Here is an 11,986-nt window from a genome sequence, read left to right as displayed (position 1 = left end):
TTAATTATGCCTATAATATTTAGAATCACATGTATATTATGTATGTTAGTATTCAGAATTACAATTATGTTTCCTTGAAATTATATCCATGTTGTACTCAAGTAATATGAATGTTATACTTTGCACGGATGTCTCAATTTATGTGATACTTTGTATAAGTATACGGAATGTGGTGGTTGAGTACTGTTTGCAGTGTGTATTGTTGCTAGTCGGTGTGTCACTTTTAACAAAAGAGTGCATATGAATTTATTAATTTCCGTAAGTATATGTGATAGTTGATGATTGGTATTGTTTGGAAGAGTAGCTGTGATAGATGATGGTGGTTGAGTAATGTTGTATGGCAGTAATGTCAGGATGGTTTGAGTTTGTGCGCCTTTTTGTAGGTGGTTAGTGTCGGTGCGTAACCCTGAGGAGAGTGACGTGCTGGCTGAACTTCGGGGACGAAGTTCTTTTAAGGGAGGAAGACTGTAATACCCAGGATATTTAAGAACACTGTTGACCGATCTTGTTGACCAAACAGACCTTAGGGATGAATGGGTAAGGGATCAGGCTTGTAACATGAGTTCTATAGGATTGTTTACTCGACCGAGTAGAGCCTACTCGGCCGAGTACTCCCGTACTCGACCGAGTATGGCTGCTGTCGACACGTTAATATAAATGCATCATTTCATTTTCTCATTTCCTCGACAGTTTCTCTTTATCTAACCCTAGCCTATCTCCCTCTTCTATCACCCCATACCTTCACACTCTAATGTATTTAGCCTAAACCTCTACCAGGGAAGGACGGGATTCACTGGGGAAGGATGACGTGTGTGGTGGTCGTCTATGTCACCGTCGCTGCGTAATGTTAGGATGCTTATTGGAGTCGTGCGTGGCTGTGTATGGAGGTCTTACATGCTTTGCGACGAGGTAGGGTTTTCCTACTCAGTACTGTTAATTGATTAAGATTGTGTTTGTTTCATAATTGTTGTTATCTGCTGATCGTCGAAGGATGGGGGTTGTAGTGGCAGTGGTGATGTGGTTGTGTTGTGACGGTTGTTGTGTTGTGACAGCTGTGATGCTGTGGTATGTGTGATTGTGGTTGAGTCACTTGCGGGAGTGACTTCACACCCTAGTTCGCCCTCCGTGGAACCCGCCACGGGAGGGGATGTGCACATTAAGGGACAGGGATTGTTGTCGCTCGTTGATGAGCTGGACTAGGTGGGATGGGCTGCGGTCACCCACTGGCGGCGAGGATTACCTGTTGCGATGGGTAATATGGCAGGGCTACACCCTTCGGGGTGTAGTCGGTTACTGTGCGAGATCGAGAGACTGGGATAGAGGATGATCAGCTGCTTACATTGTTGACCTGTCTTACATTTGATTAGTCGGTACTGACCCCGTGTTGTTTTGTGGTATCTGCGGTGATCCATTCGGGGATGGTGAGCAGTTGGCTTAGCAGGTACTGTTGATTGTGGCTGCTAGGATTGGAGGGTTCGAGTCATCACGCTACCAGTCTAGAGATGCAGTGTCATGAGTGTTGTAGTTGTATCTTTGTTGTAAAGAGAGTTTGTATTGAGTCGTATTGTATGAGATACATTAATATTTTACAATTGTTCTTTTATTGTCTAATTTGATCTACCTCCTCGGGAAACCGAGATGGTGACACCGTCATACACTGGGATGGTCCTTGGTAAGGCGTCCGGGTGTGCGGGGGTGTTTTAATAGAGAACTTGTCACCCCCTTCCAATGTAAAGGGAGTGAGAAGTTTTCTAGGCCACGCCGGATTCTATAGGCGTTTTATCAAGGATTTTTCAAAAATAGCAAAGCCATTGACCTCATTACTCCTCAAAGATGCCCCCTTTGTGTTTGATGAATCTTGTCTTGAGGCTTTTCATAGGTTGAAGAAAGCATTGGTCACGGCTCCAATAATCCGGGCTCCGGATTGGAGCCTCCCTTTCGAGATTATGTGCGATGCTTCGGACTTCGCGGTTGGTGCGGTACTCGGGCAAGTTGTGGATAAGAAGCATCATGTGATTTATTACACAATCAAGACTCTTGACCAAACACAATGTGGGTATGCTACAACCGAAAAGGAGATGTTGGCAATTGTTCATGCCGTGGAGAAATTTCGACAATACCTTGTTGGGTCTAAGGTGGTGGTTTACTCCGATCACACCGCCTTGAGACAATTGATGGTTAAGAAAGATACAAAGCCCCGACTCTTGAGATGGGTCCTACTCCTCCAAGAATTTGATTTAGAGATTAAGGATAAGGCCGGATTGGAAAATGTTGTAGCCGACCACCTATCAAGATTGACCGTTGAAGATCATGGGATACAAGACAAGAGTGGGCCCATCAATGAGTGGTTACGGGATGATGGACTCATGGAAGTTACCGTCAAAACCCCTTGGTTTGCGAATCTTGCAAACTACATTGTAAGTGGTCTCTTGCCGGATGAAATAGAACAAAGGGAAAGGCAAAAGTTGGCGAATGACGCCAAGAGATACTTTTGGAATGACCCACACTTGTTCCGCAAGTGTGGGGATGGAATGTTCCGGAGATGTGTTTCAAGAGAGGAGGGCTTGGAGATTGTCGACCACGTTCACAATTCTGCCTATGGGGGACACTTGGCCACCTCTAGAACAATTGCCAAGATCCTCTAAGGTGGATTCTATTGGCCCTCCATGTTTAAGGACATCCACTACTTTGTTAAATCTTGTGATGCTTGCCAAAGGGTTGGGAACATTGGAAAGAGGAGTGAAATGCCCTTGACTAATATATTAGAAATTGAGCTTTTTGATTGTTGGAGCATAGACTTCATGGGACCCTTTCCCAACTCTTGTGGAAACGAATACATCTTGGTCGCGGTGGATTACGTGTCCAAATGGATTGAAGCGGTAGCCGCCCCCACCAATGATAGCAAGGTTGTGATATAGCTTTTCAAAGGCACGATTTTCCCAAGGTTCGGAACACCAAGAGTAGTCATAAGTGATGGCGGATCACACTTTCGCAAAAGTACTTTCAAAGCTCTACTTGAATCATACGGAGTGCGGCATAAAACCGCCCTTGCCTACCACCCTCAAACTAGTGGGAAAGTGGAGGTTTCTAACCGCCAAATTAAAGCCATTTTGGAGAAAGTCACAAACAAGAGCCGGAAAGATTGGTCGCAAAAGCTCCCGGATGTCTTATGGGCATTGAGAACCGCCTTCAAGACACCCCTTGGCACCACCCCGTATAAGCTTGTGTACGGGAAAGCTTGTCATTTGCCGGTTGAGCTAGAACACAAGGCTTGGTGGGCTCTTAAGGAGATGAACTTTGACTTTGATGCCGCCGCAGAAATACGTTTTCTCCAAATGAATGAGCTTGAGGAATTGAGATTGGAGGCTTATGAGAGCTCCAAAATTTATAAAGATCAAACGAAGAAATGGCTGTTGGAATATGTGTCCTCCGACAATAATGCGATCACGACTGTTGATCATGATGATCACAGGTTTAAGTCTCATTTTAAAGAATACAATTGGGAAGTATTTTTACTGTCAACTGGTCAACATATATCGGTAATGATTGGCTGACTAGAGTTTGACATTACTGTCGTATGACGGTGGTTATCAGTTGACCCCCTAGGTCATACTTATAGGGCAACACTCTTAATTGATCATTTAATTAATCGTATAACGTTACGAGTTAATTAAATTACTTGAAAATTGACGGACGATTTTGGAAGTAAAATTTACGTATCACATTGTAATGTGATTAAATGAGATACGGTCTGAGTAATCGAATTGTATCATTGCACAGATGAAATTATTGTTTATGGAAACGATTAAATTTGAATGAATTATTATAAATACGATTTATAAATTGGTAAAATATTTTGGCACAAGTGATCATGAATTACTAAGTCGATTTTTGTATATGACGTATTTTATTAATACGTTGATTTTTAATATGTTAAAAATACATAACAAATTTATGTTACATATGATATGTGACATGTTGACAAATTGACAAAGATAAAATGGAATCCATTTTATCCCATATGGACCGAAATATGGAGGGATTATGGTGTTTAAATTATGTTTAATAATTTAAGTGGAAACAATATGATGACACTACCTACACCTAGCCTTGCATACCTATTCTCTTGGTTAGAGAATCATGCCCATGCATAGGCTACCCAATCCCTCCCCCCACCGGTTTTACCAAGGCCATTTAGAGAGTTTTTCTTCTCTAATTTTTTTTCATTCTTTAGACATAATTTCTAGTGTGAGAAATTTAATTTTCTCTCTACATTTTAAAGAGAAATTAGAGAGATAAAATACTCCAAAATTCATCTACTCTTGACCGAATATTCAAGAGCACAAACAATATTTTTGGGTCATTTTTCTACAAGAATTAATATTATCTAGTACTCATAATATTAATTTTAATTAAGAGTAAGCTTTGGGTATAATTCCTTGGGAGAGATCCTACACTTGGGTCTTTGTTCATCCAAAAGGAAAGCTCAAGAACAAAAGAGAAGGAGATCTCTTTTGTGCTCATTTGAACCGAAAACCCAATGTAAGAACATGTTTCTTCCTTATTTTGTTTTAATGTTTGCATGCATAAGATCAATCTTTAATTTTATGACAAATTAAGTTACAACATATATGAATATGTAAGTATATAGATCTACTTTTCCTTCAATCGGTATCAAGAGCCATGGTTGTTTGCATGCAAATCGGTTAAAAGTTTTTCCGAGTTATAAAGATTAACATATAAAACTTGTAAAATTTGTGTTATTATGATATATCACGAAATTAATTCATGCATGTTAAAATTTCTGGTCCTAAAATGTTTTAGGATATTTTGGTTAAATTTACGGATTTTTATTGGGGTTATTTCATAACAATAATCCATCCTATTGGTGGTCTGCAATAATCACTCCATCCTATCAATAATTTCAATTAAATCCAACCTAAACACCATACCTTCTGATAACGAACCAGCCGATATTTTGTGATGTTTATGTGTATCATATAAACCAAGTTCTTGATTCATCACTTGAAAATATTACACATAAACTTCATATATACTAGCTAGGTTGTCCAAAAACTATCAAATATTCCAATATAAACTTCAAAAAATATCAGCTAGTTCGTTATTAGAAGGTATGGTGCTTATGTTGGATTTAATTGAGATTATTGATAGGATGGAGTGATTATTGCAGACCACCAATAGGATGGATTATTGTTATGAAATAACCCTTTTTATTGTTCATATTATACAATAATGGCATTTAAATGTGATTTTATGAGTAAAAATATCATTTTCGGTCTAAAATTAGCTATACTTTGAATTTTCAAGTGGTTTTTGGATATGTTGTCACATATATTATTTTGAGATAACCTGTAAATTTTCATAATTTTTGGACTTGTTATGCTCGAAAAATGGATTTTTCATTATTAAATTCAGATTTAGGTAAAAAAATAGTTTAATATGAGATAAATTTCGAATCTGGTCATAGGAATTTAGTATGTTGTCACATGCAATTTTACAAAATGTGTGTAAAATATGGGCTATAGTGAAGTCTTTTTGCATGATTTATGGATTTTTGAAGAAAAATAGCATAAATAGTGACATTATTAGTGAAAAATTAATAAAACATAATCTATGACTAAGGAAAAACTTCCAATGTTGAATTTTATTATCTTTTTCAGATCTAAAATTGAAAAGTTAATGTATATAATTTTTCACATGTTTTTATGATTATTTTAGTTAAAACCGATAAACCGCAACATTGTTTTTCCGGAAAAATTTCGAAATTTTTGACCTAAAGTTTTGAACATTATGAGTGTCATGGTATTTTTCCAGAATGTTCATGAGTTTAAATTTCAAATTTTGAATTTATGTGAATATTTGTGATTTATTTGAAGTTTATAGCTTATTTTTGTAATTTTAGTCCATTAGTGAACAATTTTATAAATATGAGTTAATTATGGTCAAATTATTAGTGAAGACTAAATTTAGAGTCCTAAGAGGTTAGGGTAATTAACTTATGCATAAATATGAATTTATATAATTTTTGTGATTATAAAATGTTGAAATCACGCAAATCCGTAAAAACCAAGTAATATACGATATTGGCTAATTAAAGGCGATTTAGCATAAAATTGGGCATGTTCATACATATAATAATGCTGCATTTTCTTTATGATTGTCATAATTTATTTTATGTAATTTTTGAATTATGTAATTTTACTTAGTATGGCCCTAGATTTTAATTGGTATTTCCCGAAATGTATGAGAATATCGATTCGGTTGTAATTTTATTGTGATCTCGTATCACCGTTTTGTAATTTAATAGATTTATTTTATTTTAGTTACAAATGTATAATAGGAAATTATGTAATTTATTATGTAATTTTTATTCATTCCGGAGTTCCCAAAGACGGATTTCTTCAAGAATGGCGATACATAGAGACGGTGTTACCTCGAGATGCGTGTCACAACCGAAGTTCAAGGGACCAATGGAGTTGGTTTCCGAATATGTAATAGTTAAATAGTTTTTCTATTTTAGGAAAGGCCATACTAGGATTTATTTATTTTTATGCTTGCATTTTATTTTATGTCGCATGCATCGCTAAATCGCCATAACTAAAACATGCATCTTCTTTTATCGAGTTTATCGACCGTGTCAATTAAAATTATCGTAGTTCACCGCTTTAGTTCACTTAAAACGTGATAGATAATAAATTGACATGACCTCTCGCTAAAACAATTAATTGAGACATAGCCTTACGAAATAGTAGAAACCATGAAAACCTATTTCGCGAGGGAGTGCACTCGGCTACCCCGGGGTACAAACCTTGTTACGTAGGGGAAGTGGGTGATAAATGTCTATCCACCGAATTCATGTTGATGAGGGTTTCATCGGCTACCCCGTGCCTAAGTTAATGTGGGTTTGGATAATGGACACATTTATTCGAAATTTGGATTGAACTTAACAAAAGTTATTGATAAGGGTTTCATCGGCTACCCCGTGCCCTTGTTGATGTGTTTTGGGCTATAGATAAACATTAGAGTAATTTTATCGACCAAGAGTTCTAAAAGTAGAATCGATTAAAAGGTTAATCCACCGAGTTATATTGATAAAGGTTTCATCGGCTACCCCGTGCCTAAGTTGATATGAATTTGGGTCTTGGAATCATTTATTATAGTTGGATAGAGGTCACTATATAAATGTTCATATCTTGTTAATATTTTACAAGTATGATTTAAAAAGACAAATGTTAATATTTCCTTTTCCTCCATATTTGTAGTTCTTTACAATGAATCCAACAAATGCTACCGCACCGATAACTATTGAGTCTTACCACAATGTTTTTGACGACGTTTGCTCCAACAATGATTTCGACACCACTAGAGAACTTCATTTTGGGATAGGTTCGGATGGAAACCTTAACTTCATCACCTCTTCTAAACCACCTACTACTACTAGACCTCGTGTGAGTCCGTCTCAGGAAGACTACCTCATACAATCTATAGGGTCTTTGTCTCTGGAAGATAAAGATGGCAAAGCTAGTGGGAGCTCAAGCAATCAAGTTCTTGCCTCAAAGGGCAAAAGGTTTAAGAAGAGGGAAAGAAAATCAAAAACTTCAAGCAAGTTAATGATGAGTGCCATTATTGCTATGGCATGGGACATTGGCTTAGGAATTGTCCCGTATATTTGCGAAATATAAGGGAAGGAATTATCGTTCCAAAAGGTAAAATTCCTAAAGAAATTTATGTTGTTGATATAAATTATACTTCCACTACGACATGGGTACTAGATACCGGTTGTGGTTCTCACCTTTGTAATCATTTATAGGGTTTAAGAGATGTGAAGAGGCTTAGCAAGGGAGATGTGGATCTACGCCTTGGAAATGGAGCTCGGGTAGCGGCTGAATCCAAAGGAACTTATGTTTTAGCTTTGCCTAATGGATTTGAGTTGTATTTACATAATTGTTTTTATGTGCCTACACTCTCTAAAAACATTATTTCAATCGCCATGCTAGACATGGACGGTTTTTGTTTTGTCATTAAGAACAATCGTTGTACTATTTCTAGGAACGACTTGGTTATAGGCCAAGCTTCCTCTATCAATGGCATTTACATTTTAGAGACCTCAAATCCGACCAATGATATCTATAACATTCAATCAAAGAAACTGAAATCAAGTGACCTAAGTGAAGCGTTCATTTGGCATTGTCGATTAGGTCACATAAACGAGAATCGCGTCAAAAGATTAATTTCGACTAATGTGATTACACCATTTGATTATCAATCATATGGTACATGCGAATATTGCCTACTTGGCAAAATGACTCGTAATCCTTTTAGTGGTAAAGGGACACGAGCTAGTGAGCTATTGGGACTCATACACACCGATGTATGTGGACCAATGAGTATCACCGCTCGTGGTAATTATGACTACTTTATAACCTTCACCGATGACTTGAGTAGATATGGGTATATCTATTTAATGAAGCATAAGAGTGAAGCATTTGAGAAATTCAAGGAATTTCAAAACGAAGTAGAGAACCAATTGAACAAAAGGATTAAGGCACTACGATCCGATCGTGGTGGTGAATACCTTAGCCTTGAATTTGATTCACACTTGAAAGGTTGTGGTGTTATATCACAACTTTCTCCACCCGGAACACCACAACTCAATGGTGTTGCCGAAAGGAGAAATCGAACCCTACTTGATATGGTTCGATCCATGATGAGTCAAACCGAGTTACCGAACTCGTTTTGGGGATTTGCAATCCAAACTGCAATTCTATCTTTAAATAATAGTCCCACTAAAGCCACCGAAAAGACTCCATTTGAAACATGGAAAGGAAGAGTTCCTAATCTATCCTACATGAAAATTTGGGGATGTGATGCTTACGTCAAGATTAAACCCGACAATAAGCTTGCCCCAAGATCCGAAAAATGCATCTTTGTAGGTTATCCTTTGACCTCTCGAGGTTACTACTTCTACAAACCTCAAGATAACAAAGTGTTTGTGTCTTCCGAGGCTGTCTTCTTAGAAAGCCAGTTTATTTCTAAGAGACAGAGTGGGAGAAATTTTGAACTTGACGAAGTTCAAGAGCCACAAACCGAGAAAGAGACGCAAAAAGATGCTCCTTCGTCGTCTAACGCGGTTGTACCTCCTCCACTAAGAAGAACGGGTCGAGTAATTCGCCATCCCGATCGATATGTGGGACTTATCGAGGAAGATGGAACACTCGATGTGTTACTTATGGAAAGTGACGAGCCCGCCACCTACAAGGCCGCAATCTCTAGTCCTAATTCTTCGTTATGGCTTGAAGCCATGAAGTCCGAAATGGATTCTATGCTTGAAAACCAAGTTTGGGACTTGGTAGATTTGCCTAAAGGGGCAAGACCCCTTCAATGCAAATGGATATTCAAAGTCAAAAATGACATAGAAGGACATGATGATGTCTACAAAGCTAGGCTAGTGGCAAAAGGATTTACCCAAGTCCAAGGTCTCCATTATGATGAGACCTTCGCCCCCGTAGCCATGCTAAGATCCATACGGATTTTGTTAGCGATTGCCGCATTTCATGATTATGAAATATGGCAAATGGATGTCAAAACCGCTTTTCTAAATGGGCATTTACAAGAGGAGGTGTACATGATACAACCCGAAGGTTTTGTTGATTCTAAAAATCCTAACAAAGTGTGCAAGCCTAAGAGATCCATTTATGGTCTTAAGCAAGCATCTAGAAGTTGGAATCATCGATTCAATCATGTTATAAAGGAAAATGGTTTCACTCGAAGTGTTGAGGAACCATGTTTATACATGAAATTTAGTGGAAGCAATGTTGTGTTCCTAATCTTGTATGTTGATGACATACTACTCATTGGAAATGATATTCCAATGTTGTCTTCTGTTAAGAAGTGGTTAGGTAACCACTTCCAAATGAAGGATTTAGGAGAGGCACAACGCATATTAGGTATCCGGATCCATAGAGATAGATCCAAGAGGATATTGGCACTAAGTCAAGAGTCTTATGTTGATAAGATTCTTCGACGGTTCAGCATGGACAAATCCAAAAGGGGTTTGGTACCTATGGTAACCGGGACGATATTGAGCAAGACTCAATCTCCCTCCGAACCCCATGATGTCGAACGCATGAAGTTGATCCCTTATGCTTCCGCTGTTGGATCAATCATGTATGCCATGATATGCACACGTCCTGATGTCTCGTATGCCTTGAGCATGACGAGTAGATATCAAGGAAATCCAGGTGAGAGTCACTGGATAGCCGTCAAGAACATCCTTAAGTACTTGAGAAGAACTAAGGATTCTATCCTAGTGTTTGGAGGAGACACTGAGTTGCGTGTTAATGGATACACGGACTCAAGTTTCCAAACAGATAGAGATGACTTGAAATCACAGGCTGGTTTCGTTTTCATGCTCAATGGTGGTGCCGTAAGCTGGAGAAGCATCAAGGAAGTCAGAATCATGGATTCAACAATGGAGGTGAGTACATAGCAAAGATCGAAGCTGCCAAGGAAGCTGTGTGGATCAGGCAATTCACGGAAGGTCTAAGAATAGTACCTACCGCCAATGATCCCATCACTCTCTATTGTGATAATAGTGGGACGATATTCCAAGCTAAAGAGCCGAAGTCTAGTAATAGATCTAGACATGTACTTAGAAAATATCATGTAATAAGAGATTTCATTGAAAGAAAGGAAATTGCGATTTGTAAGGTTAGGACGGATGACAACATAGCCGATCCGCTCACCAAGCCTTTATCGCAGGCTAAGCATGATGGACATGTTACGTCCATGGGACTTAAACGTGTACCAAGTTTTTGTTAGATTTTGAAATGAAATAAAAGTGTTGTTTTTGTTCATGTTCACAATCACATTTGTCTTTTATCTTTAATTTATACATTGTTACATCCAAACGGGTTGTAGTGGCAATTAAACCCCGTTAAAGTGAACACGGATTAACATAGTATTTGCCCATAGTCACTTGTATGAGGTGACGTCTCGAAGTGACTAGAGTGTGATGCGATTGATGGCAAGTTCAAGTGCCATAGAGTCATGTGAGATGACTAGTCGATCACATAGGCAGACTGTTAGGAACATTTTGTCGGGCCTATGACCGCTTATAGAGTTCTGGCAAATTTATATAGCCTAGTCGTGGCGAGAGCTGCTATAGTATTCAAATGAGTCGATTCTTTTGACTAAAGACTATTCGCCTAAGATGGCACAGTTTCAGATTAACTTTGATTTGTGTTACTACGACCTTCGTAAATGGGGTCAAATGGGCATATTTTGGGTTATGATGGTTGTGGCTAGTCAAAGGGAATGAGTGCGATAGCAATTGTCCACCCCTAGTCAGGGTTATAACAATATCTCAGGGCCACTCGAGGAGTAATGAACTGGAAATGCGTGGCCACGCTCGGAATGTATCCATGGTGGATAAATCCGGTCAATCAGTTATTCTCCAGATCGAGGAAACCACTCTCGATATGATCACTTGCAAGTACGACCTGAAAGACACCTTGCATTGAGTGGGAGATAGTAATAGGACAAGAGAATTGGTGACGCACACTTGTCGAGGACAAGTGGGAGATTGTTGGAATATGTGTCCTCCGACAATAATGCGATCACGACTGTTGATCATGATGATCACATGTTTAAGTCTCATTTTAAAGAATACAATTGGGAAGTATTTTTACTGTCAACTGGTCAACATATATCGGTAATGATTGGCTGACTAGAGTTTGACATTACTGTCGTATGACGGTGGTGATCGATTGACCCCTAGGTCATACCTATAGGGCAACACTCTTAATTGATCATTTAATTAATCGTATAACGTTACGAGTTAATTAAATTACTTGAAAATTGACGGACGATTTTGGAAGTAAAATTTACGTATCACATTGTAATTTGATTAAATGAGATACGGTCTGAGTAATCGAATTGTATCATTGCTCAGATGAAATTATTG

At 38.3% G+C, this 11,986-nt stretch overlaps 1 protein-coding gene across 1 annotated transcript; it reads left to right on the top strand.

Annotated features, from left to right (window-relative positions):
- Positions 1-2,174: 2,174 nt before the first annotated feature.
- On the top strand, positions 2,175-2,645 carry LOC141641700 (uncharacterized). Its single transcript, XM_074450352.1, has one exon. The coding sequence runs from the start codon at positions 2,175-2,177 to the stop codon at positions 2,643-2,645; it is 471 nt and encodes a 156-aa protein (XP_074306453.1).
- The last annotated feature ends 9,341 nt before the right edge of the window (positions 2,646-11,986 follow it).

This window comes from Silene latifolia, chromosome 2 (genome assembly GCF_048544455.1).
Source record: "Silene latifolia isolate original U9 population chromosome 2, ASM4854445v1, whole genome shotgun sequence".
Lineage (NCBI taxonomy): Eukaryota > Viridiplantae > Streptophyta > Magnoliopsida > Caryophyllales > Caryophyllaceae > Silene > Silene latifolia.
The sequence above is the reverse complement of the archived record's forward strand: the minus strand, read 5'-3'. Positions and strand labels throughout refer to the sequence as shown.

What these genes read in the sequence shown, in the direction of transcription:
- LOC141641700 (XM_074450352.1), top strand. Translation starts at nt 2,175, where the DNA reads ATGGTTAAGAAAGATACAAAGCCCCGACTCTTGAGATGGGTCCTACTC.